The sequence below is a fragment of the Ranitomeya variabilis genome, chromosome 2 (assembly GCF_051348905.1).
Source record: "Ranitomeya variabilis isolate aRanVar5 chromosome 2, aRanVar5.hap1, whole genome shotgun sequence".
Taxonomy (NCBI): Eukaryota; Metazoa; Chordata; class Amphibia; order Anura; family Dendrobatidae; genus Ranitomeya; species Ranitomeya variabilis.
The window spans coordinates 254,707,727-254,731,030 of record NC_135233.1 but is presented as its reverse complement, the minus strand read 5'-3'; the positions used below and the strand labels follow the sequence as shown (position 1 = coordinate 254,731,030).

At 45.0% G+C, this 23,304-nt stretch overlaps 1 protein-coding gene across 3 annotated transcripts in view; it reads left to right on the top strand.

The window, feature by feature from the left end:
- NTNG2 (netrin G2) overlaps nt 1-23,304 on the top strand; it is an 83,049-nt gene that overhangs the window by 31,568 nt on the left and 28,177 nt on the right. For 2 of the 3 annotated variants that reach the window (XM_077284720.1, XM_077284719.1), the window contains 2 exons: nt 9,233-9,405; nt 11,935-11,958. In XM_077284720.1, coding sequence (XP_077140835.1) covers nt 9,233-9,405; nt 11,935-11,958 — 197 coding nt within the window. Of the gene's footprint in view, nt 1-9,232; nt 9,406-11,934; nt 11,959-14,968; nt 15,029-20,639; nt 20,715-23,304 lie in introns of all 3 variants that reach the window. The other variant, XM_077284718.1, reaches the window with a different exon arrangement.

Here is a 23,304-nt window from a genome sequence, read left to right as displayed (position 1 = left end):
ATATTTATACAGCGACCACTAGGAGGAGCTCACTACATTCAGATTTATACAGCCATCACTACAGGTGGTCTCACTGCATACAGATTTATACAGCTAACACTAGAGGGAGGTCACTGCATACATATTTATATACAGGTCCTTCTAAAAAAATTAGCATATAGTGTTAAATTTCATTATTTACCATAATGTAATGATTACAATTAAACTTTCATATATTATAGATTCATTATCCACCAACTGAAATTTGTCAGGTCTTTTATTGTTTTAATACTGATGATTTTGGCATACAACTCCTGATAACCCAAAAATCCTGTCTCAATAAATTAGCATATCAAGAAAAAGGTTCTCTAAACGACCTATTACCCTAATCTTCTGAATCAACTAATTAACTCTAAACACATGCAAAAGATACCTGAGGCTTTTAAAAACTCCCTGCCTGGTTCATTACTCAAAACCCCCATCATGGGTAAGACTAGCGACCTGACAGATGTCAAGAAGGCCATCATTGACACCCTCAAGCAAGAGGGTAAGACCCAGAAAGAAATTTCTCAACAAATAGGCTGTTCCCAGAGTGCTGTATCAAGGCACCTCAATGGTAAGTCTGTTGGAAGGCAAAAATGTGGCAGAAAACGCTGTACAACGAGAAGAGGTGACCGGACCCTGAGGAAGATTGTGGAGAAGGACCGATTCCAGACCTTGGGGAACCTGAAGAAGCAGTGGACTGAGTCTGGTGTGGAAACATCCAGAGCCACCGTGCACAGGCGTGTGCAGGAAATGGGCTACAGGTGCCGCATTCCCCAGGTAAAGCCACTTTTTTTCTACAGAGAAGCAGCACTGGACTGTTGCTAAGTGGTCCCAAGTACTTTTTTCTGATGAAAGCAAATTTTGCATGTCATTCGGAAATCAAGGTGCCAGAGTCTGGAGGAAGACTGGGGAGAAGGAAATGCCAAAATGCCTGAAGTCCAGTGTCAAGTACCCACAGTCAGTGATGGTGTGGGGTGCCATGTCAGCTGCTGGTGTTGGTCCACTGTGTTTCATCAAGGGCAGGGTCAATGCAGCTAGCTATCAGGAGATTTTGGAGCACTTCATGCTTCCATCGGCTGAAATGCTTTATGGAGATGAAGATTTCATTTTTCAGCACGACCTGGCACCTGCTCACAGTGCCAAAACCACTGGTAAATGGTTTACTGACCATGGTATTACTGTGCTCAATTGGCCTGCCAACTCTCCTGACCTGAACCCCAAAGAGAATCTGTGGGATATTGTGAAGAGAAAGTTGAGAGACGCAAGACCCAACACTCTGGATGAGCTTAAGGCCGCTATTGAAGCATCCTGGGCCTCCATAACATCTCAGCAGTGTCACAGGCTGATTGCCTCCATGCCACGCCGCATTGAAGCAGTCATTTCTGCCAAAGGATTCCCGACCAAGTATTGAGTGCATAACTGAACATTATTATTTGATGGTTTTTTTGTTTGGTATTAAAAAACACTTTTATTTGATTGGACGGGTGAAATATGCTAATTTATTGAGACAGGTTTTTTGGGTTATCAGGAGTTGTATGCCAAAATCATCAGTATTAAAACAATAGAAGACCTGACAAATTTCAGTTGGTGGATAATGAATCTATAATATATGAAAGTTTAATTGTAATCATTACATTATGGTAAATAATGAAATTTAACACTATATGCTAATTTTTTGAGAAGGACCTGTATGCCACCAGTAGTAGGATCTCACTGCATACAGATTTATACAGCCATCACTAGGGGGAGATCACTACAAACAGATTTATACAGTCACCACTAGGGGGAGATAACTACATACAGATTTCTACAGCCACAATTAGAAGGAGCTCACTAAATACAATTTTATACAGTCACCACTATACAGTCACCACTAGGAGGATCTCACTACATACAGATTTATACAGTCACCACTAGGGAGAGCCCACTACATATGGATTTATATAGTCGCCACTAGGGGGAGATCACTGCATACAGATTTATACAGTCACCACTATAGCCAAACTCTTGTCTTGTCAAGGCCAAATATTACTCAACATTTCCACAAACAAGGATGTCATGGAGACACAGATAATAACCACAAGAATATGTTCAAAATTCAGTTTTAAACCTAAGAAAGTAATTTAACTGTTTATTTCACACTCTTCATCTAAAAAACCCCAGATGATCCATGACGTAATGCCCTTTGAAGTCTCATTTTCATGCACATGGTGAAGTCATCCTTGCGCATCCCGTCCATGATTGTGGAGAGTGATGGAAGCTCCTGAGGCATTTCTGTGTATCGAATGGTGAACATGGCCTGTGCTCGCTCATGTGTGCCTGCACCAGGCAGGGTGTGTATACATATGTGCCCATCTTACAGTAACCTCACTGATTAAAGTGGCAGGTGCCGGATGCAGCCGGCCGTGGACATTAAATAATTCACATCCTCATTGTTTCCTTATGCAAGTGGACAGGGCAGAAATGCAGATTGTGCTCCATTGAATCAGGGCTTTCTCTATAAACTGCTGAATAATGTTCACCTGTCACCTCATATCAAGAAAAGGGGAAAATGACTGATGGATCGAGGAATTCTCCTCTATTAGCCTGTGCAGTGACATAAGTGAGCAGGTCACTACCAACATAGGTGCCATACTCTGATCTGCTGAAATACTCTGTGCTGCTGGGACCCTGTTCTTTCCTCTATGTAATCTTCAGTTTCTAACCCTCCAAAAGATCACCACACACCTCTCCTGAAACACTCTGCTGTTAGTTGACCCCACTTCTTCATCTGTGTCCTCGCCATTACATCCTCATATTAGAGCACTACCCCCATCATTCTCTTACCCTGGCGAGTTCTTCACCAGCAGTGACGACCTCTCAATGTCACATTAGTCGGTGCATTTAACCAATTCACGATCTGTCCTTCCAGAAAAGCTTATAAAATTTACATCTAAGCTGTGGGGCCTCTCATTGCAGATCAAACACTGAAAAAATTACTAATTCCTGCGCCGTCTCCCCAACTCCTCGTTAATATATAATCTGGATGATATATCAAAGGATCCTTGGTGGAGATGGGCTGCTCGGAGCACGCAGGACTGGAGACTGAGCACCTTGTCAGAGTCACCACTCCTGGGACCTCCACCAAAGTGATGTCATGTGCCACCGCCTGCTGCTGGGAGTTGTATACACCATGGAAAGGGGATACAAATATATGTGTGTGAGGGTGTTACATTATGAGGACTGCATGCATTGCCTATAGCACCTCAGCGGAGGCATAAGTAGAGGCTGATGGGCCCAGGTGCAAGATTTGGACTGGAGCACCCCCATCCTGAATGCATTATATATATATATATATACAGTGCCTACAAGTAGTATTCAACCCCCTGCAGATTTAGCAGGTTTAATAAGATGCAAATAAGTTAGAGCCTTCAAACTTCAAACAAGAGCAGGATTTATTAACAGATGCATAAATCTTACAAACCAAAAAGTTTTGTTGCTCAGTTACATTTTTATAAATTTTAAACATAAAAGTGTGGGTCAATTATTATTCAACCCCTAGGTTTAATGTTTTGTGGAATAACCTTTGTTTGCAATTACAGCTAATAATCGTGTTTTATAAGACCCGATCAGGCCGGCACAGGTCTCTGGAGTTATCTTGGCCCACTCCTCCATGCAGATCTTCTCCAAGTTATCTAGGTTCTTTGGGTGTCTCATGTGGACTTTAATCTTGAGCTCCTTCCACAAGTTTTCAATTGGGTTAAGGACAGGAGACTGACTAGGCCACTGCAACACCTTGATTTTTTGCCTCTTGAACCAGGCCTTGGTTTTCTTGGCTGTGTGCTTTGGGTCGTTGTCTTGTTGGAAGATGAAATGACGACCCATCTTAAGATCCTTGATGGAGGAGCGGAGGTTCTTGGCCAAAATCTCCAGGTAGGCCGTGCTATCCATCTTCCCATGGATGCGGACCAGATGGCCAGGCCCCTTGGCTGAGAAATAGCCCCACAGCATGATGCTGCCACCACCATGCTTGACTGTAGGGATGGTATTCTTGGGGTCGTATGCAGTGCCATCCAGTCTCCAAACGTCACGTGTGTGGTTGGCACCAAAGATCTCGATCATGGTCTCATCAGACCAGAGAATCTTGAACCAGTCAGTCTCAGAGTCCTCCAAGTGATCATGAGCAAACTGTAGACGAGCCTTGACATGACGCTTTGAAAGTAAAGGTACCTTACGGGCTCGTCTGGAACGGAGACCATTGCGGTGGAGTACGTTACTTATGGTATTGACTGAAACCAATGTCCCCACTGCCATGAGATCTTCCCGGAGCTCCTTCCTTGTTGTCCTTGGGTTAGCCTTGACTCTTCGGACAAGCCTGGCCTCGGCATGGGAGGAAACTTTCAAAGGCTGTCCAGGCCGTGGAAGGCTAAAAGTAGTTCCATAAGCCTTCCACTTCCGGATGATGCTCCCAACAGTGGAGACAGGTAGGTCCAACTCCTTGGAAAGGGTTTTGTACCCCTTGCCAGCCTTGTGACCCTCCACGATCTCGTCTCTGATGGCCTTGGAATGCTCCTTTGTCTTTCCCATGTTGACCATGTATGAGTGCTGTTCACAAGTTTGGGGAGGGTCTTAAATAGTCAGAAAAGGCTGGAAAAAGAGATAATTAATCCAAACATGTGAAACTCATTGTTCTTTGTGCCTGAACTACTTCTTAATACTTTAGGTAGGGGAACCAAACAGAATTCTGGTGGGTCGAGGGGTTGAATAATAAATGACCCTCTGAAAAGACTTTTCACAATTTAAAAAAAAAATAAACAAAGAAATAACATTATTTTTTGCTGCAGTGCATTTCACACTTCCAGGCTGATCTACAGTCCAAATGTCACAATGCCAAGTTAATTCCAAATGTGTAAACCTGCTAAATCTGCAGGGGGTTGAATACTACTTGTAGGCACTGTATATAATTATATGCGCCCTCCATCCTAGTATATATGTGCCTCATCCTGGTATATACAGGTGCTTCTCACTCAATTAGAATATCATCAAAAAGTTTATTTATTTCAGTTCTTCAATACAAGAGTGAAACTCATATATAGAGTCATTACAAACAGAGTGATCTATTTCACGTGTTTATTTCTGTTAATGTTGATTATTACGGCTTACAGCCAATGAAAACCCAAAAGTTATTATCCAAGTAAATTAGAATAATTAACAAAAAACACCTGCAAAGGCTTCCTAAGCATTTTTTTAAAAAAGGTTTCTTAGTCTGTTTCAGTAGCTCCACAATCATGGGGAAGACTGCTGACTTGACAGATGACCAGAAGGCAGTCATTGACACATTCCACAAGGAGGGTAAGCCACAAAATGTCATTGCTACAGCAGCTGGCTGTTCACACAGTGCTGTTTCCAAGTATATTAATGGAAGGTTGAGTGGAAGGAAAAAGTGTGATAGAAAAAGGTGCACAAGCAACCGGGATAACCGCAGCCTTGAAAGGATTGTTAAGAAAGGCCATTCAAAAATTTGGGGGAGATTCACAAGGAGTGGACTGCTGCTGGGGTAATTGCTTCAAGAGCCACCACACACAGACTTATCCAGAACATGGGCTACAAGTGTCGCATTACTTGTGCCAAGCCACTCAGGACCAATAGACAACACCAGAAGCGTCTTCCTGAGCCAAGGAGAAAAAGAACTGGACTGTTGCTCAGTGGTCCAAGGTGTTGTTTTCAGATGAAAGTAAATTTTGTATTTCATTTGGAAATGAAGGTCCCAGAGTCTGGAGGAAGAGTGGAGAGGCCACAATTCAAGCTGCTTGAGGTCTAGTGTGAAGTTTCCACAATCAGTGATGGTTTGGGGAGCCATGTCATCTGCTGGTGTAGGTCCACTGTGTTTTATCAAGACCAAAGTCAGCGCAGCCGTCTACCAGGAAATTTTAGAGCACTTCATGCTTCCCTCTGCCGACAAGCTTTTTGGAGATGGAAATGTCATTCTCCAGCAGGACTTGGCACCTGTCCACACTGCCAAAAGTACCAATACCTGGTTTACAAACAACAGTATCACTGTGCTTGATTGGCCAACAAACTCACCTGACCTTAACCCTATAGAGAATCTGTGGGGTATTGTCAAGAGGAAGGTGAGACACCAGACCCAACAATGCAGAAGAGCTGAAGGCAGCTATCAAAGCAACCTGGTCTTCCATAACACCTCAGTAGTGCCACAGGCTGATCGCCTCCATGCCAAGCCACATTAATGCAGTAATTGATGCAAAAGGAGCCCCGACCAAGTATTGAGTGCATTTACTGAACAAACATTTCGGTAGGCCAACAATTCGGATTTTAAAATAATTTTTAAAGCTGTGTTATAAAGTATTCTAATTTACTGAGATACTGACTTTTGGGTTTTCATTGACTGTAAGCCATAATCAGGGCTGCCAGTAGGAATTTAGGGGCTCCATACTGGCAAAATTTTCGGGGCCCCCTTGAGACCCCACCCAGGCTCCGCCCCAGCCCTGCCTCCACCCCTCGAACCTTCCACGGTTCCCATCACCAGATCACATACATAGCCAGCAGCTTTTGTTTTGGCCAAAAGACTTTTTAAGCCGCCACCACAACAAGGTAGACTCTTTTGGCCAGGCCCTACTCTACTCTAACCTATTAAACATTTGTTAAAATATGCAATACAATTTAGGTATATTTTTATTTATTTTTCAATTTTTAAAATGACCAATAATATCACATACAAGGGACAAATACCATCGCACCATGACCAGATCACATATTACCACCACAGTGGCCAGATAATATCACATACAAGGGACAAATACCACCGCACCATGACCACACCACATATTACCACCACATAGTGACCAAATAATAGCACATACAAGGGACAAATACCGGCACACCATGGCCAGACAACATATTACGACCACATAGTGACTGAATACTACAATACTGACCATGAATAAAAAACACAATACTAATATCACCATTAGTGCCATTATACACAGGAGATCTGTGCATAGTATGCAGTGTCTTGGTACAGGTAATACAGTGATTACTAGTAACATTATACACAGAAGCTCTGTATACAGTATCAGTGTACAGGTTATACAGTGATCAATTACATTATACACAGGAACTCTGATATAGTGTCAGTGTAAAGGTAATACAGTGATCACCAGTGACATTGTACACAGGACCTCTGTATATATTATACAGTGTATAGTATCAGTGTACAGGTAACACACTAACTCACCAGTGACATCTCTAGGTGAAGTCCTTCATCTTCACTTTTCATCTTCATCCAGCACAGACCGCCATCACTTCTTTCAGCCAGGGCTCGTCTCTGCAGGAAATAACAGTTATCTAGAGCACCGCTTGCAGAACACATTACTTTTTTTTTTCTCAACTTCTACACTACACCAGATGAAGAAAAAAAGTCGACATAGGGTTTCAGTATCCTAAAAAAAAAATACATCACTGCAGTAATAATATCCCTTAATTAGCCCCTGTGATAATATTATCCTCTATCCTGGCCCCCATGTATCTCATTCCTGGCTCTAGCCATATGTTCTCCCATCCTGCCCTCATGAGTATCCATTCTTCCCCCATGTGATGTCCCATCCTGCCCCATCTGTGCCATGTCTCCATCCTGCCCCCTGGGTCTCCATCCTGCCCCCTGGGTCTCCATTCTGCCCCATGTCTCCATTCTGCCCCGGGCTTGCCGCTTTCAATAAAAATAAAACAAAATACTTTCTCCTTACCTGGTTGTGGTCCAGTGCTGATGTTTCACCCTAGGCATTTCAAGCGCATTCTTTTCGGCGAATGACAATGACTTTATACGCTGGCGATGTGCGCGCTGATGTCAGCTGTCAGGTTCCGATTATCTGGCAGCTTTTAACTATTGCCATGCGGGCCAGGGCCCGCACGGCAATAGAGTTTAACTGAACCTGCATCTCGGACGCAGGTTCAGTTTCTGCCCCAGCAGAATCCTGCCACTGGGGCCTGATGAGCGGAAGAGACCGGACCCAATGCTTGCCCCCTCTTCTCATCTGGCCCCATACGCCAGTCAGGGTAGTAATGCCCTGATGACGGTCCTGGCCATAATCATCAACATTAACAGAAACACTGGAAATAGATCACTCTGTTTGTAATGACTCTAGTGAGAAGCACTTGTATGTCCCCAGTTCTGCTGCTGTGCTTTAAGGTATATATATAAAAAAAAAAAAATGATTATACTCACGAAGGGCTCCACAGCAGAAGTATAATGCACTCCCCATAGTCCTCATGTAATATACTACACAGCCCATTGTCATTCATGTACTAGTGTGGCCACTGATTTATATATATATATTCACCTTCCCTTCGCTCACCCGCGTCCTCTCCTGAAGCCGACAGCTAAGTTTAAGTGTGCAACGGGAGCACATGATGTCACTGCTATGTGCTCCTGGTCACGTGCACGCCTACGATAACTGCTGCCTTCTGATTGGCCAGCAGTGAGTATTGTGTTGCACGGACCAATGGGTCTGTGCGGGGCAATACACTTCAGTTGCATGTGCAAGGACTCGCACCTAATTGAAGTTTCTGCTGGAGTCGGTGGGCTCCTGACCCTGCAATTGTGGTCATTACGCCACTGCACCTCAGTATACAGCTCCGTGCATGCAGACATACATAATGAGATTCTGCCTGCAGGAACCACTAGGGGGAGCTCCCTGTACACAGAGATATGTTATAAAGTTCTGTCTCTCTGCAGCCACCACTAGGGGGAGCTCCCTGTATACAGAGAGTCATGATAAGGTTCTGTCTGCAGTCACCACTAGGGGGAGCTCCCTGTATACAGAGATACATGATAAGGTTCTGTCTGCAGTCACCACTAGGGGGAGCTCCCTGTATACAGAGATACATGATAAGATCCTGTCTGCAGTCACCACTAGGGGGAGCTCCCTGTACACAGAGATATGTTACAAAGTTCTGTCTGTCTGCAGCCACCACTAGGGGGAGCTCCCTGAATATAGAAGATATCTAAGCCTGTGATTGTCCTATGAAGTTTTGGGCCCAAAACACAGTAATCTTAAAGGACACTGGGGAGGGATGGAACATGTTGGTTGGTGCCATGTTTAGTTTTTTGCCTGGAGCATTTATTCGCCATCTGTTACCTGACCAGATGATATTGCAGCATCTTGCTTGATGGCCGCCTGTCAATATTCACATGACTGTTCCCTGTTCACAGGTGTAAATGTAACTTACACGCCAACGCATGTAACTTCCGAGAGGGGGCATTGCAGTGTGAATGTGAGCATAACACCACCGGGCAGGACTGCGGCAGGTGCAAGAAAAGCTTCCGCAACCGATCGTGGCGAGCAGGGTCCTACACACCGCTGCCTCATGGGTCTCCAAACTCATGTAAGTAACAGAGCCAGAGTTATCTTTCATTACTGTTGTGCAGGATTAGAGAAACATGGCTGCTCTAGTCCAGGAAAGGCGCCACCCTTGTCCACAGGCTGTGTGTGGTATTGCATCTCGGCACTCCTTACTTCCATATAGTTGCATTACGAGTCACAACTTATAGAGAAACCTAAGGATGCCTCCCTGTGCTTATAATATAGGGAATCCCCTTTAAAAATGCATGGCAGAAATGCTGATATTGTGGTCACTTCAGCTAAAAAGAAAACAAAAAACGAAAGTGGATAAAAAGAGCTCAGAAAGTCATGTGGACCCCAAATGGTAGCAGTGCCGAAAAGTAAAGCCAGTTCTCGCGATAGATGAGGCCCCGCTCTGCTGTCCGTGCCCGCTTCGTGCGATCCCCCACAAGGCTGCTGTAAGAAACAGGGCACCAGACCGCCTCCTTTATGTATGTTTATTAATGCAGAAAAATCACAACGTTTTACTGCGCAGAGCCTTTATAAAGCCATAAAAAATGCATGTCTCTTTCTCTGAAAATAGTTTTTAGTCATGGAAGGCAAGGAGCCATAGTGGAAAGTGAAGAGGGGCCCCTGGGACTTTGTCACCCAAGGGTCTGTGTAAACCTGGCATCGGCCCTGGATCTGAGAGACCGCCATTGGCACCAAGCAAGTGGTATAGGGCCACAACCGCTGGACTCCACCTATCGGAGCACCCCATATACGTGACTTGGCCTGGCGTCCTCTGCAGATGGCGGATTCTGTGGACGTTCGGGGTCGGTTCTGGGGGTCTTCCAAGTAGACAGCCCCCCCTTCCCTCTTATAAACATCTGCATTTTCAGTGATCACAGACCCGAGTGCGGCGCAGAGACTCGGGGGTCACCGCAGTGGAGGATTTCAAAGAGAACAAGCTTGTCAGCAGCCGCATCCCTTCACAGGACCTGACAAGCCCCGGCCGCTGCAGCCGATGAGCCTTGTTCTTCTCCGGATTCCTTGTTTTGTAAGTTTTCTTCTCCGTCCTCCGCTTTGCCCTTTCTCTGGGTGAGATGGAACCCCTGACTGGCCGGAGTGCTGGCGTACATCACACGGTCATGGATAGAAAACGATAGGCGGGCATATACGGATCCCTACACAAGGCTTTGTGTTTCCATTCCTAAGCTTGCTGGCACAGAATGGGAATCATTTTCTTTACATCCAACTTGATCCGATTGTAACAAACCCTCAGCTGTGGGAAGTGTCCGGCCTGGACTATAATGTCTGCAGTGATCCACTGTAGCGGCCTGGTGGATTTTCTGGATCCATGCTTGTTGAAGGGCTGTATTAGATCAGGAGTGAAGAAGAGATTTCACATTCACTGGCAGCAAGCAGAGATATTGAAAGTGGTGAAGAATGGAAACACAAAGCAGCCGCAGGTAGGAAGCATTATCTGCAGATTACAAGTGCAGCGAGGGGAAGCCGCCACTAATCGCAGCTCGCACGGAGGGAACGAGGCTGCAGCGCCTGCCCATCTGCCGCGGGATCATGTGCCGCAGGACGGTACTGTAATGGGGGAGGGTATGATCCCCTCTACTGGATCCTGGAGGGAGGAGTCAGGGGTGTGGCTCTGATTTGCCCATCCATCGGCTCCTCACATGTCAGTAGATCACCAGGTGACAACCTGGGCTCTGGGTGCAGAAGTTGTCAAGTCCCTGCATGATACATTGGAGCCGATCTTCTATTGTTGGATCTGTTTATTGTGCCTTATTCAACAAGGGGCATGGCTTACATGAAATGGGGCCGGGTTTAAAATGTCGCAACATGCGCTAACATTTTTGGGGACCAAAAAGTGGTGCCAACTAATTTGACGTCTAAAGTTTGACAAAAGTGTCTACAGATCAAATTTACCCCTCATGACAGGGCCGGACTGGCCATCCGGCAATTCTGGCTAATGCCAGAAGGGCCTGTCTGGTCGTGGGCCGCCTTGTCTTCTACGTTGTTAACAGAATCGGTGTTCTCAAGACACCCATATTATTAAGAGTTGTGATGGAGCACAAAGTTGCTGACTCCGTCACTTACCCCAGCAGGCCACGGATATCATTAGAAATATTGGTCTTGTAGATAATCTTCCTTTCCTCCATCCAGGGTAATATTAGTAATATATCCCATCTGGTTCCTGGGGACGGGGACAGCATGGGCCTGTGTGATTCCAAATGCCAGGACTTTTTCACCCCAGTCCGTACCTGCCTCATGAGACAGGTTCAGGCTGGGCGGGCCTTAGTGCAGGGGCGGAGCCTGCACCGCCAACCTCCCTGGTCTGTTTTGCTCCGCCCCCCACAGCCCCTGCGCCAGGTGTGATACAATGGAGAATGGGGGGCTATTTTCTAATATGCTTTGTTTCAATTCTTTACCATTTTCAAGACCTCGGCATGCTGTCATTGAATGGACACGTTACAATTAACAATCGCTCTGTTCCAGTGTTGCATCGATATGGGGAGGTTGGCCCCGTTGAATTCAGTCTGCAGCCTCCTGATTAATCACGTGTTTTTCCTTCTAGGTGCAGCGTCGGGGTCCTTGGGCAGTGAGTAGACCCCTTGTATTCCTCAGTCCTGTCCCCACCATATGCGCCCCCATCTCATCTCTCCTCCCCGCATCCTGGTAGCACGTTGCCTGGCTTCAGTGACCCGTTACGTTGTGGTGTGCGCCCTGGACGAGGATGTGTGTGCCGCCCCGTACAGGTCTCTATATAGCACTGCTGTGTCCATGCAATTGCTCACTGTTATCAGCCACCAGTACGTCTCCTGGTGTACACAGAGGGTGATCCCACGGAAGGGGGCGCAGGTGCTGTACATTTACCCCCTCTCAGTTTTTTATGATTTTTTTTTACATTTGCAGCACAATGTGTCTGAACTGTTATGTAGCCGCAGCGCCACCTGAGGGCGTGATGAAGTAACTGCAAGTGCCTAATGCTAGACAGGTCCGGGGTGCACTTAGCCGACATGTCCTCACTAACGCCCGTCTTCTCTCCGTTTTGCTGTGCAGTTGAAAACAATTCATTGATCTCTGTAATCAGCCGTTTCACGTCGGGGAGATTCTAAGACCATTTAAAATTAAGACTGTGGGTTATGATATTCGGATGAACGCTGTGACCACCAGTGTTCCAACAATTGTGGGGGTCACTGTGCACAGACCCTGAATAACAATGTCAGATGTGTACAGGTGCACCGTCCCTTTCAGTGTCCAGTGGGTTTGTCTCCTTTTTTTTAAAAGGGTTAATCTGCATTTTAGTTTCATCCTGTCTACTCCTCTCTACTACTGAGAGTTTTTGCTTTAAAAAAAGGAAAATCAGAGGGAAAAAATAGGTACAAATGTTAAATGAACCGAGCCGCACATGCTCCACAATACAGCATGCACCAGCAGATCTTGGGGAACGAGCAGAATTTTGCTTGCAGCTCTCGATGTGATTGGAGTGTGAGTCCAGACTTTAGCTGCCACCAGACATTGAGAGCACGTGGTGAATAGACCTATCTTGTCTTTGTGTCTCACTAGTGTCAGACACTGCAAGGCCTGAGGTCACCACGGCCAGACAAGTCCGCACATCTGACCCCAAAACTTCCTACACGACCCTTGTTTCCATCACTACGGCAGGTTTGTGACTTACAGTAAAGCAAGTGCCACAACCCCCTTCCGCTGCATAGCTCCTCTCCGCTCACTTAGAAATGGCTCCAACCCCCTTCTGCTATATTCCTGGGTGACCGAGGCCAAGGCTCCCTCCTCCTCCTGCCTTTACCCAGTACAGACTATGAGCCACATTATTATATATCTAAACTGTCACAACAAGTCATAAATTAAAAAAAACAAACAAACTGGAAACCATCAACAAGTAGATTAGCTTATGGATATATTTGTATTTCCAATATAGTAGGAATTCACGGGAAAGCTCAGCTCAAAACCCACAGTACTCAGTGATAGCACCTGTGATTCTGAGATCTCATGCTGCTTGGAAACTGTCAGCAAGCTGCTGCTGATATATAAGGGCTTTAGGGCTTGTTCACACGATGCGGTTTTCGCTGCGGATCCGCATCCTTTTTCCAGGCAGGGTACAGTACAATGTTACCCTATGGAAAAAGAAAACCGCTGTTCCCACGTTCCTTTTTTCCGCTGGAAAATCCACGCTGATTTTCTGCGGAAAAAAAGAAGTACCATGTCAATTCTTTCTGCGGATTCCGCTGCGGGTTTCCACCTGCACCAATAGGAAAATGCAGCTGGAAACCCGCAGTGGAATCTGCAGTAGAAAAAGGACTGAAAACCGCAGTGAAAACCACCGCAGGTTTTGCACTGCGGTTTTCCCAAATCAGGACCTGAAAATTCCACAGCGAAAAAAGGATCGTGTGAACATAGCCTTAGTGTTTTCCAGGCATGGTCTCCGTACCCGCATTAATACTTGAGCTGACGATCATCTGAGTAGACTGATTTTGAGCTCTCCGACTCCTAACTGGAAACTGTCAGCAAGCTGCTGATGGCAGATAGCACAAGTCTTTGTGACCGTACCATTTTCTGCGCTGTGACTCACTGACACTTGTATTTAGTTGCGATCAAACTTTGCACTTTTTCTCAGTATTCTCCGGTAGTTTTGGAAAATCGCAGCAAAATAAACCAAGACGGCTGCAGTGAGGTCACAGCCAATTAAAGGATTTGGATGTCCGTGCATTAAGAAGCTGAGCTCCAGGATTTACTAAGGAACACAAGCCATAAATAGAAACCCATGGCCTACTTACTGATGGTTTTCATGGTCACTACTGGATGGTGAAATGGGGCTTCAATGTGATATTTCATCACTACCACCCCATCCCTGGAGCAACTTTATAATAAGCGGCTTTCCCGGTACGCGATGGCACCTTCTCTGCGCCTTCATTTAAACATTGCCTGTTAGGGAATTGTCCACTAAGCGATTTTCCAACAGAATCTGTAATATTTCTCTACTTTTAGTACTTATCTAAGAGGCTTTCCCGGGTATTAAAATGCTATAAATTTGCGGCCGGTGGTAGCGCCTCTTTTCTATTACACGTCCTGTCTGTGCATAAGTAAATTACAGAGCAATTCATCAGCTTGTGAAGGGAGCTGGCATCGGCAGCGGCACAAATCCTCAGCTCATTTTCCGTGGCAGAAAGCAGTCAATGCTTAAAGATTGTGTAATTCAATGAGATTGGCTTCCCCTTCTCTTGGCTGAAGGTTACGCAGCCGGTGCGAGAATTTAAAGGGGAAATCCATCAACCATCCAAACGTTTCCGCCCTGTTGGGAAGTTGTGCAGCACTTGTATCTGCCAATCCTGCCAGTTGTTTGCATAAAATCTGCATAATCTCCACTCCCTGCACAAGCTGCATCTATAATTTCTAAGAATGTCACCAAAACTGCATTTTCCAAGATTGTGACGTACAGATGACACATTGATATATACTGATTGCTGCTGTAGATGATGGGAGTAGTAGTATGCTGTATGTAGCTCTTAGATGCCAAAGTAGGTGCTTCCCCTTTAAGTAGTTTGGACTGACTTTTTTTTTCAATTTTTTGCAATCTATGATGATCTCAGGGGATCTGGTCTTTCAGACGTCAGATGTCGCTCGTACTGAGGAAACCGAGGAGAAAGCAGGTATCATCCAGTAGACGAGATGTAGAGTAGAATCCCGACCTTCTCTGTAAAGGGAATTGTTAGGTTAGCGATGGACTTTGCATTTCAGTTTATTTCCATTTTTAAAAATCTCTGCTTGCCGTTAGTGAATGGGAACATTAATTATGCCGATTAACCTTTTTGACTCTGTCAGCGGCCCAGGTTGTTAAAATGGATGGCTATGTTCACACGTTGCGTTTTTTATGGTTTTTTTCTGCAGTCGAAACTTGCTCTCTTGGCAGAAAGGGTATGTGCACACGTTGCAGATTTGGCTGCAGATCCGCAGCTGATTTGGCCCTGCGAGTCCGCAGCAGTTTTCCATGCTGTGTACAGTACCATGTAAACCTATGGAAAACCAAATCCGCAGTGCACATGCTGCGGAAAATTTTGCTCAGAAATGCAGCAGTTTATTTTCCGCAGCATGTCAATTCTTTGTGCGGATTCCGCAGCGTTTTACACCTATTCCATAATAGGAATTCGCAGGTGTAAAAACGCAGGCGAAATCCACAGTAAATACGCGGGGAATCAGCATGTAAAACACAAGACATTTTACTTGCGGATTCTGCAGAATTTGCGCGGAAATATTCACAATGGAATCCGCAATGTGTGCACATACTCTAAAGAAACTGCTTACAAAAAGCAGGTTTTGCTGTGTTTTTGTTGTTTCTTGTGCATGCTGATGAAGTTTAGTGCCCCCCCCAAAAAAAAAACATGATGCAACTTCCTTAAGGTTTCTACTCCAAAAACGCAGCAAAACCTAATGCCTGGGTTTTTTTGTTGTTTTTTTTTTTTTTTGCTGCGTTTTTGCACTTACTCATTGCTTTCTGTGGGTGAAAAACACTGCAAAAACGGAAAGAAGTGACATGCTGCAGTTTTCCAATTCAGTCAGGAAAAAACCCAGTGTGTGTTCATGTGTCAGCTTTTGCTGGTATTGTAAAACACAGCTGAAAATTGCATAAAAGAAAGTAGCAAATGCAACATGTGAGCATAGTATCAGTTTAGGCAAGGGCTGTTTTCTGCTGTTGTATTCAGTTTAGAAGTTTCCCTACATGGATACATTGGAACAAACCATAAGCTGTGCAGACAGGACTTGGTCAGGGTGGGTCAATTTTCTGTTTACCTACAGTAAGCAGAGATATTGGACAATCTATTAAAACTGATGTTATTTCAAGACCCCTGTGGACATAAAGCAATAATATGTACACCCCTGATAGAACGCCTGATGCCTGCTGAAAACTCAGAAACACATTGCACCTTACTGATGGTTTCCCTGCGTGCATTGCATCTGTGGAAGGTCAGCAGCAGTGTTTTTCAGAGTCTGTTTCAGGTCTCCTTTACACTAGTTCAATTCAGTGGGATCTATCTAGTAAAATTAAAGTGGATGTTCTCAGAGATCAGTGCTAAACTGAGATTCTACTTTGTCAGCTTCGAGGTCAGTGCACTCCTGTGCAATAATCATGTGTCTGATCAGCAACTGGATCTGCCACAGGTGTGCAATAATCATGTGTCTGATCAGCATCTGGATCCGCCACACCTGTGCAATAATCATGACTGATCAGCATCTGGATCTGCCACAGGTGTGCAATAATCATGTGTCTGATCAGCATCTGGATCTGCCACACCTGTGCAATAATCATGTGTCTGATCAGCAACTGGATCTGCCACACCTGTACAATAACCATGTGCCTGATCAGCAACTGGATCTGCCACAGCTGTCCAATAATCATGTCTGATCAGCATCTCGATCTGTCACACCTGTGCAATAATCATGTGTCTGATCAGCAACTGTATCTGCCACACCTGTGCAATAATCATGTGCCTGATCAGCAACTGAATCTGCCAAAGCTGTGCAATAATCATGTGCCTGATCAGCAACTGGATCTGCCACAGCTGTGCAATAATCATGTGGCTGATCAGCATCTGGATCTGCCACATCTGTGCAATAATCATGTCTCATCGGCATCTGGATTAATCATGTCTCATCAGCATCTGGATCTGCCACACCTGTGCAATAATCATGTGTCTGATCAGCAACTGGATCTGCCACACCTGTGCAATAATCATGTGTCAGATCAGCATCTGGATTTGCCACACCTGTGCAATAATCATGTGTCTGATCAGCATCTGGATCTGCCACACCTGTGCAATAATCATGTGTCAGATCAGCATCTGGATTTGCCACACCTGTGCAATAATCATGTGTCTGATCAGCATCTGGATCTGCCACACCTGTGGGGAGGATGGATTATCTTGGCACTGTTGGCAGAGAGTTAGTGCTCACTAAGGCCGAGTGCACACGATCTGGAAATAGCAGCGCTTTGAACGCAGCATATGTGAGTTACGTCCAAAGCGCTGCCATCTATTGAACGCAGGTAAATCCGCTTGTGTTCACTGAACCGTGTGTATTCACTGCATTTAAAACATTCAGGGCCGGCGTTAGGGCCAGGCAGACTAGGCAGCTGCCTGGGGCCCCCACTCCCTTGGGGGCCCCCAGCATCTACAGCAGAAGCTTCACTGATAATAGCATTATCAGTGAAGCTTCCGAGTAGAGACTGGTTAAGGACCTGTAGTGACATCACGATCAGGTGACCTGCCATGTGACCGTGATGTCACCACAGGCCATGTACTCTGGGAATGTTTGTAGCAGTAAAATAGGAGCCTGCAGTGAAGCACAGGAGCAGCGGCCACTGAACCTCCCCCATCAGAGTGATAGAAGTGCTCATTGGCCAGCGCCCTGTCCTGCTGAACGGAGCCTCTGAGGGGAAGGGAGAGAGACCCAGCACCAGTAACAACCTGAGCCGGCAGATAAGTAAAGAGCACCGTCCCACTGTGTGTGCTGCTCCTGGTGACGATGGCTCCTGTCCTGCTGTCAGCAACTCCTGCTCTTGTCGGCAGTCCCAGCAGAGGAGAGGGCAGAAAGGTGTCTGCTGGGAGCAGGAGGAGCTGCATCTGATAGTGTGCATCATCTCATTCCCTCCAGCATAAAGGTGTGTGTGTGTGTGTGTGGTGTGTGGTGTGTATAGCGTGTGTCATGTGTAGTAGTGTGTGCTTATGTGAATCACATGTATCAAATGAGCATTTGTTGTGCTGCATGTGTGTGCCGTGTATGTGTGTGTGTATAAGTGTGTCTTTGCTTGCCGTGTGTGTGTGTGTGTGTGTGTATATATATATATATATATATATATATATATATATATGTGTGCATGTGTATATATGTATGTGTGTAAAAATGCGTGCCATGTATGTGTATAAATGCGTGCCATGTATATATGTGTGTATAAGTACGTGCCATGTGTGTGTAAAATATATATCTATATATATACTATGTATGTGTGTATGTATAAGAATGCTATGTATGTGTCTGTGTATAAGTGCATGCCATATATATGTGTGTGTGTATATAAGTGTGTGCCGTGTATGTGTGTATACGTGCGTGCCATGTACATGTATGAATGTGTGTATAAGTGTGTGTGTGTATAAGCATGTGTCATGTGCGTGTGTGTGTTTAATTGTGTGTGTTTGTATATATATATATATATATATATATATATATATATATATATATATATATATATATATATAATTTTTTGCATTATTCTATATAAACATACAGTGATAGTGTGTGTGTTCCATGCACATTTTAAAATAATGGTTGAACAGACTAGAGTATGTATGTGTGTATATATATATATATATATATATATATATATATATATATATATATACACACACACACAGCCCTGCTGCTTATAGCATGATACTATATGGGGACAGATTGATCTACTAGTGTTCTGTCCCCATCATTCGATTCGTCCTCAGACGATGTAAAGAGGCCGAGAAACAAGAGTCAAACGACTTCAATGTTGTCAATCGCACGCATCGAACGGTCTGAACTCAACGCATGTAAATGCAACCAAAATGTTTGAGCGTCATGGTGCAATATGTATGTGAGCATTGGGGGCCTCATTTTAAACTTTTGCCTAGGGCCCCACTTTGTCTAAAACCGGCCCTGAAAACATTCTATGGGTGAAAAATCTCTTGCAGGGACTCGCATCTCCGCAAGAGAAACTCACTTGTTGTGGTCCTGAAAGACGTGCCACATATCCATCTCCGCAGGCATCTTGTGGATGCATAGTGGACATGGGATTCCTTGAAATCCCATCCACTATGCTGTAACATCTAGACGCTGCTGGTTGACACTGCATAAGTATGCATTGTCAAACCCACAGCAACCTTGGATCGTATGCACATACCCTAATCACTTTTTCACACCACCTGATATTTCTGGTAATGGAAAAAACAGTACCGGAGATATCCTTGTCCATGTGTGTGTGTGTGTTTAACACGTGTGGCAACCGTGTGCCGCATCAGTATCACACATACCGGCGCCTGAGACGAGAATCAACCGTACTATTCTCGCTGTTCCTCGCCACTGGGTACTGAAGACAGCTCACATCATTGTCCGCTGCTCACTCTGCGATCAGCGCTAGCAGGGAAGAATGTTGAGTTGTATTCAATTGGTGACAGCAGGCGGTGGCTGATGGGAGTATTCATCAGCAGCCACCTGCGCTATAAATAAATAAAAAAAAAAAAAATTGACGTCGGGTTCTCCTGTATTTTTGATAACCAGCCAGGCAAAACTGACAGCTACGGGCTGCAACCCTCAGCTGTCACCATTAGCAAGGCTAGTTATCAAGAATAGAGGGGTCCCCATGCCGTATTGGTTAATTAAATAAATAATTTTAAAAAATAGGCTTGGGGTCCTCTCCATTTTTGCCAGCCAGCCAAGCTAAAGCTGACAGCCGAGGGTACTGTGCTGAATATTCCCATCAGCCGCTGCCTGATCTCGCTGTTATAAGTTGAATACAACTCCGCATTCTCCCCTGCTAGCTCTGATCACAGTACAAGCAGGGGACAATGATGTGAGTGGTCTTCAGCACCTGGTACTGGGGAACAGCGTGAACAGTACTGCCGATTCCCAGGCATCGGTACATGTCACACTGATGACACATGGCTATCATTTATACAGTCACCTCCTACTGGTGACTGTATAACTTTGTATGTAGTGATTACCCCCTAGTGATTACTGTATAAATCTGTATGTAGTGAGCTCCCACTAGTGTTGACTGTATAAATCTGTATGTAGTGGGCTCCCCCATAGGGGTCACTGTATACATCTGAATATAGTGAGATCCCCTTAGTGGTGGCTGTATAAATCTGTATGAAGTGGGCTCCCCTAGTGGTTACTATATAAATCTATATGAAGTGGGCTCCCCTAGTGGTTACTATATAAATCCGTATGTATTGTGCTCCCCCTAGTGGTTACTGTGTAAATCCGTATGTAGTGAGCTCCCCCTAGTGGTGATTTTATAAATCTATGCACTGAGCAGGTATTTAGAGATCTAAGAAAATAATTAATCATTTGGGGTTCTAATATTTGCGGTGAATCTTTTTTGTCTGCATTAGCTCCGTCTTTAATTGTGCCAAACGCCTTCCTTATTTTGCACTACTGCTGTCTACAAGTGCTAGGAGACAATGTCGCTCCCTGTTCTTGACACCTATAGATCTCATCCTGTAATCTGTTTGTTTGAAGCACCCTGGATTTCACCAGCTCCTCCATTGCTAGAACCTAAGCTTCAGCGTCAGGAACTTCCAGAGAGAATAAGAGGTACGTCCATGATTAATACACACTGTCACCCCCCTACATGACCCCTATGTCAGCACAGACCAGTGGATACATTGTGTCACTTGGAACTTTTCCAATACTGTAGCAAATGCCAATTAGATGTTACCCAGAAGATTGGTGCTGCCATGACATCGCGCGGCAAGGAAATAGTTCTATAAAATGCTCAAGCCTTGAAGTTTATATTTAGACAGAAGTTTTGAGTAAATCCTGGAGTGAAGGAAAGCAGTAATGTCGCTGCAGACAAGAGTCTCCACAAAGCAGGGGCTGTCAAGCATTAAAGCCAAGCTCAAGTCTAAGTATTAGGAAACTGCATGCATAGCATTTCCCTAATTAACTTCTATGAATCGGTTTGCGCATATCAGAAGTTATAGTACAGCAGGAAAGGAGAGATCAATCCCCTGCAACCTGTGAGCAGACACATTAAAATTACCCCCACACACACACACACACACCCATAAAGACTTCATTATGGAAGCAAGCACGTTTTTTTCCCACTATTTAAGATTTGATGATAATTAGCATATATTTTACTAGATGGTGGCCCGATTCTAACACATCGGGTATTCTAGAATATGTATGTAGTTTATTTATGAAGATTTCAGAATAATGCAATGAATACACAGGATTCGGCCGGCCGCGACCAATTAGCGAAGCGTGGTTCAAATCCCCCGCCAATTCGCAGCCAGACTGCGCCTGTCGCTGATTGTTCGCGGCCGGCCGGGCGTGACCAATCAGTTTTTGAGGGCCCCGGGCAAAAGAGTCTCACAGCCCATGTAGCATATAACACAGCCCACGTAGTATATGGCACAGCCACGTAGTATATGGCACAGCCACGTAGTATATGGCACAGCCACGTAGTATATGGCACAGCTACGTAGTATATGGCACAGCTACGTAGTATATAGCACAGCCCACGTAGTATATAGCACAGCCCACGTAGTATATAGCACAGCCCACGTAGTATATAGCACAGCCCACGTAGTATATAGCACAGCCACGTAGTATACAGCAAAGCCCACGTAGTATATAGCACAGCCACGTAGTATATAGCACAGCCACGTAGTATATAGCACAGCCACGTAGTATATAGCAAAGCCCACGTAGTATATAGCAAAGCCCACGTAGTGTATAACAGCCCACGCCGTATATAGCAGGAGCCCACGCAGTATACAACGCAGTTCACGTAGTATATAACACAGCCCACGTAGTATATAGCAATGTGGGCACCATGTCCTTGTTAAAAAAATAATTAAAATAAAAAATAGTTATATACTCACCTTCCGGCGGCCCCCGGATGCAGCCCAGGCCTTTAGCGATGCTCATCACGACAGTCCATTCCCAGTAATGCCTTGCGGCAATAACCCGTGATGATGTAGACCCGCTACGTCATCTGGGGTCATTGCCGCAATGCATTCTTGGGACCGGAGCATCACGAGGAGCAGGAAAGGCTGCCGCGGACGCCGGAAGGTGAGAATTTAATGATTTTTTTAAATTTATCATAGCTTCTCTTAGTGGTGGCTGCAGACAAAATCTTATCATGTATCTCTGTATACAGGGATCTCCCCCTAGTGGTGACTGCAGACAGGATCTTATCATGTATCTCTGTATACAGGGAGCTCCCCCTAGTGGTGGCTGCAGACAGAATCTTATCATGTATCTCTATATACAGGGAGCTCTCCCTAGTGGTGGCTGCAGACAGAATCTTATCATGTATCTCTATATACAGGGACCTCCCCCTAGTGGTGGCTGCAGACAGAATCTTATCATGTATCTCTGTATACAGGGAGCTCCCCCTAGTGGTGGCTGCAGGCTGAATCTTATCATGTATCTCTGTATATAGGGAGCTCCCCCTAGTGGTGGCTGCAGATAGAATCTTATCATGTATCTCTGTATACAGGGAGCTCCCCCTAGTGGTAGCAGCAGACAGGATCTTATGTATCTCTGTATACAGGGAGCTCCCCCTAGTGTTGGCTGCAGACAGAATCTTATGCATCTCTGTATACAGGGAGCTCCCCCTAGTGTTGGCTGCACGCAGAATTTTACTCCTTGCCTATGCAGAAGATTTGTTGCTCTTTTCAGGGTGCATATTGAATGTAGGCTAAGTTCCTATAATAAGTTTTTCGTGAGTTTTTAACTCTGCATATCTTTAAAAAAAAATGCAAGTAACCTGTTTATCCTTAATGTGCAGAAAATCTCCAACATCATAAACTCACCAACATCTCATTGTGGGAACATAGCCTAGGAGTATCATACTGCCCAGTTTTTTATGGGAAGGCAAAGAAGGTGAAACATTTTCCATCCGTGTTTTTGGCCTGTTAACCCATTTGCTGTCATAACAATGATGGTGCCCGGTACCCCAATTTATGAGCGATTATTAATCTATCGCATAGGAGGAAAATAGTTGTTTCTACTTTGGATATTAGTAAAATTATTTTACGCGGGAGACAATTATTATTCAACCCTGTTGGTAAAAAGAGAATTATTGCTGATCATCTCTCATTCTCTCTCATCACAACTGATCAAGCACTATCCCAGACAGTATTTGGGGTGCAGTCCCATGCCTTCTCCCCGC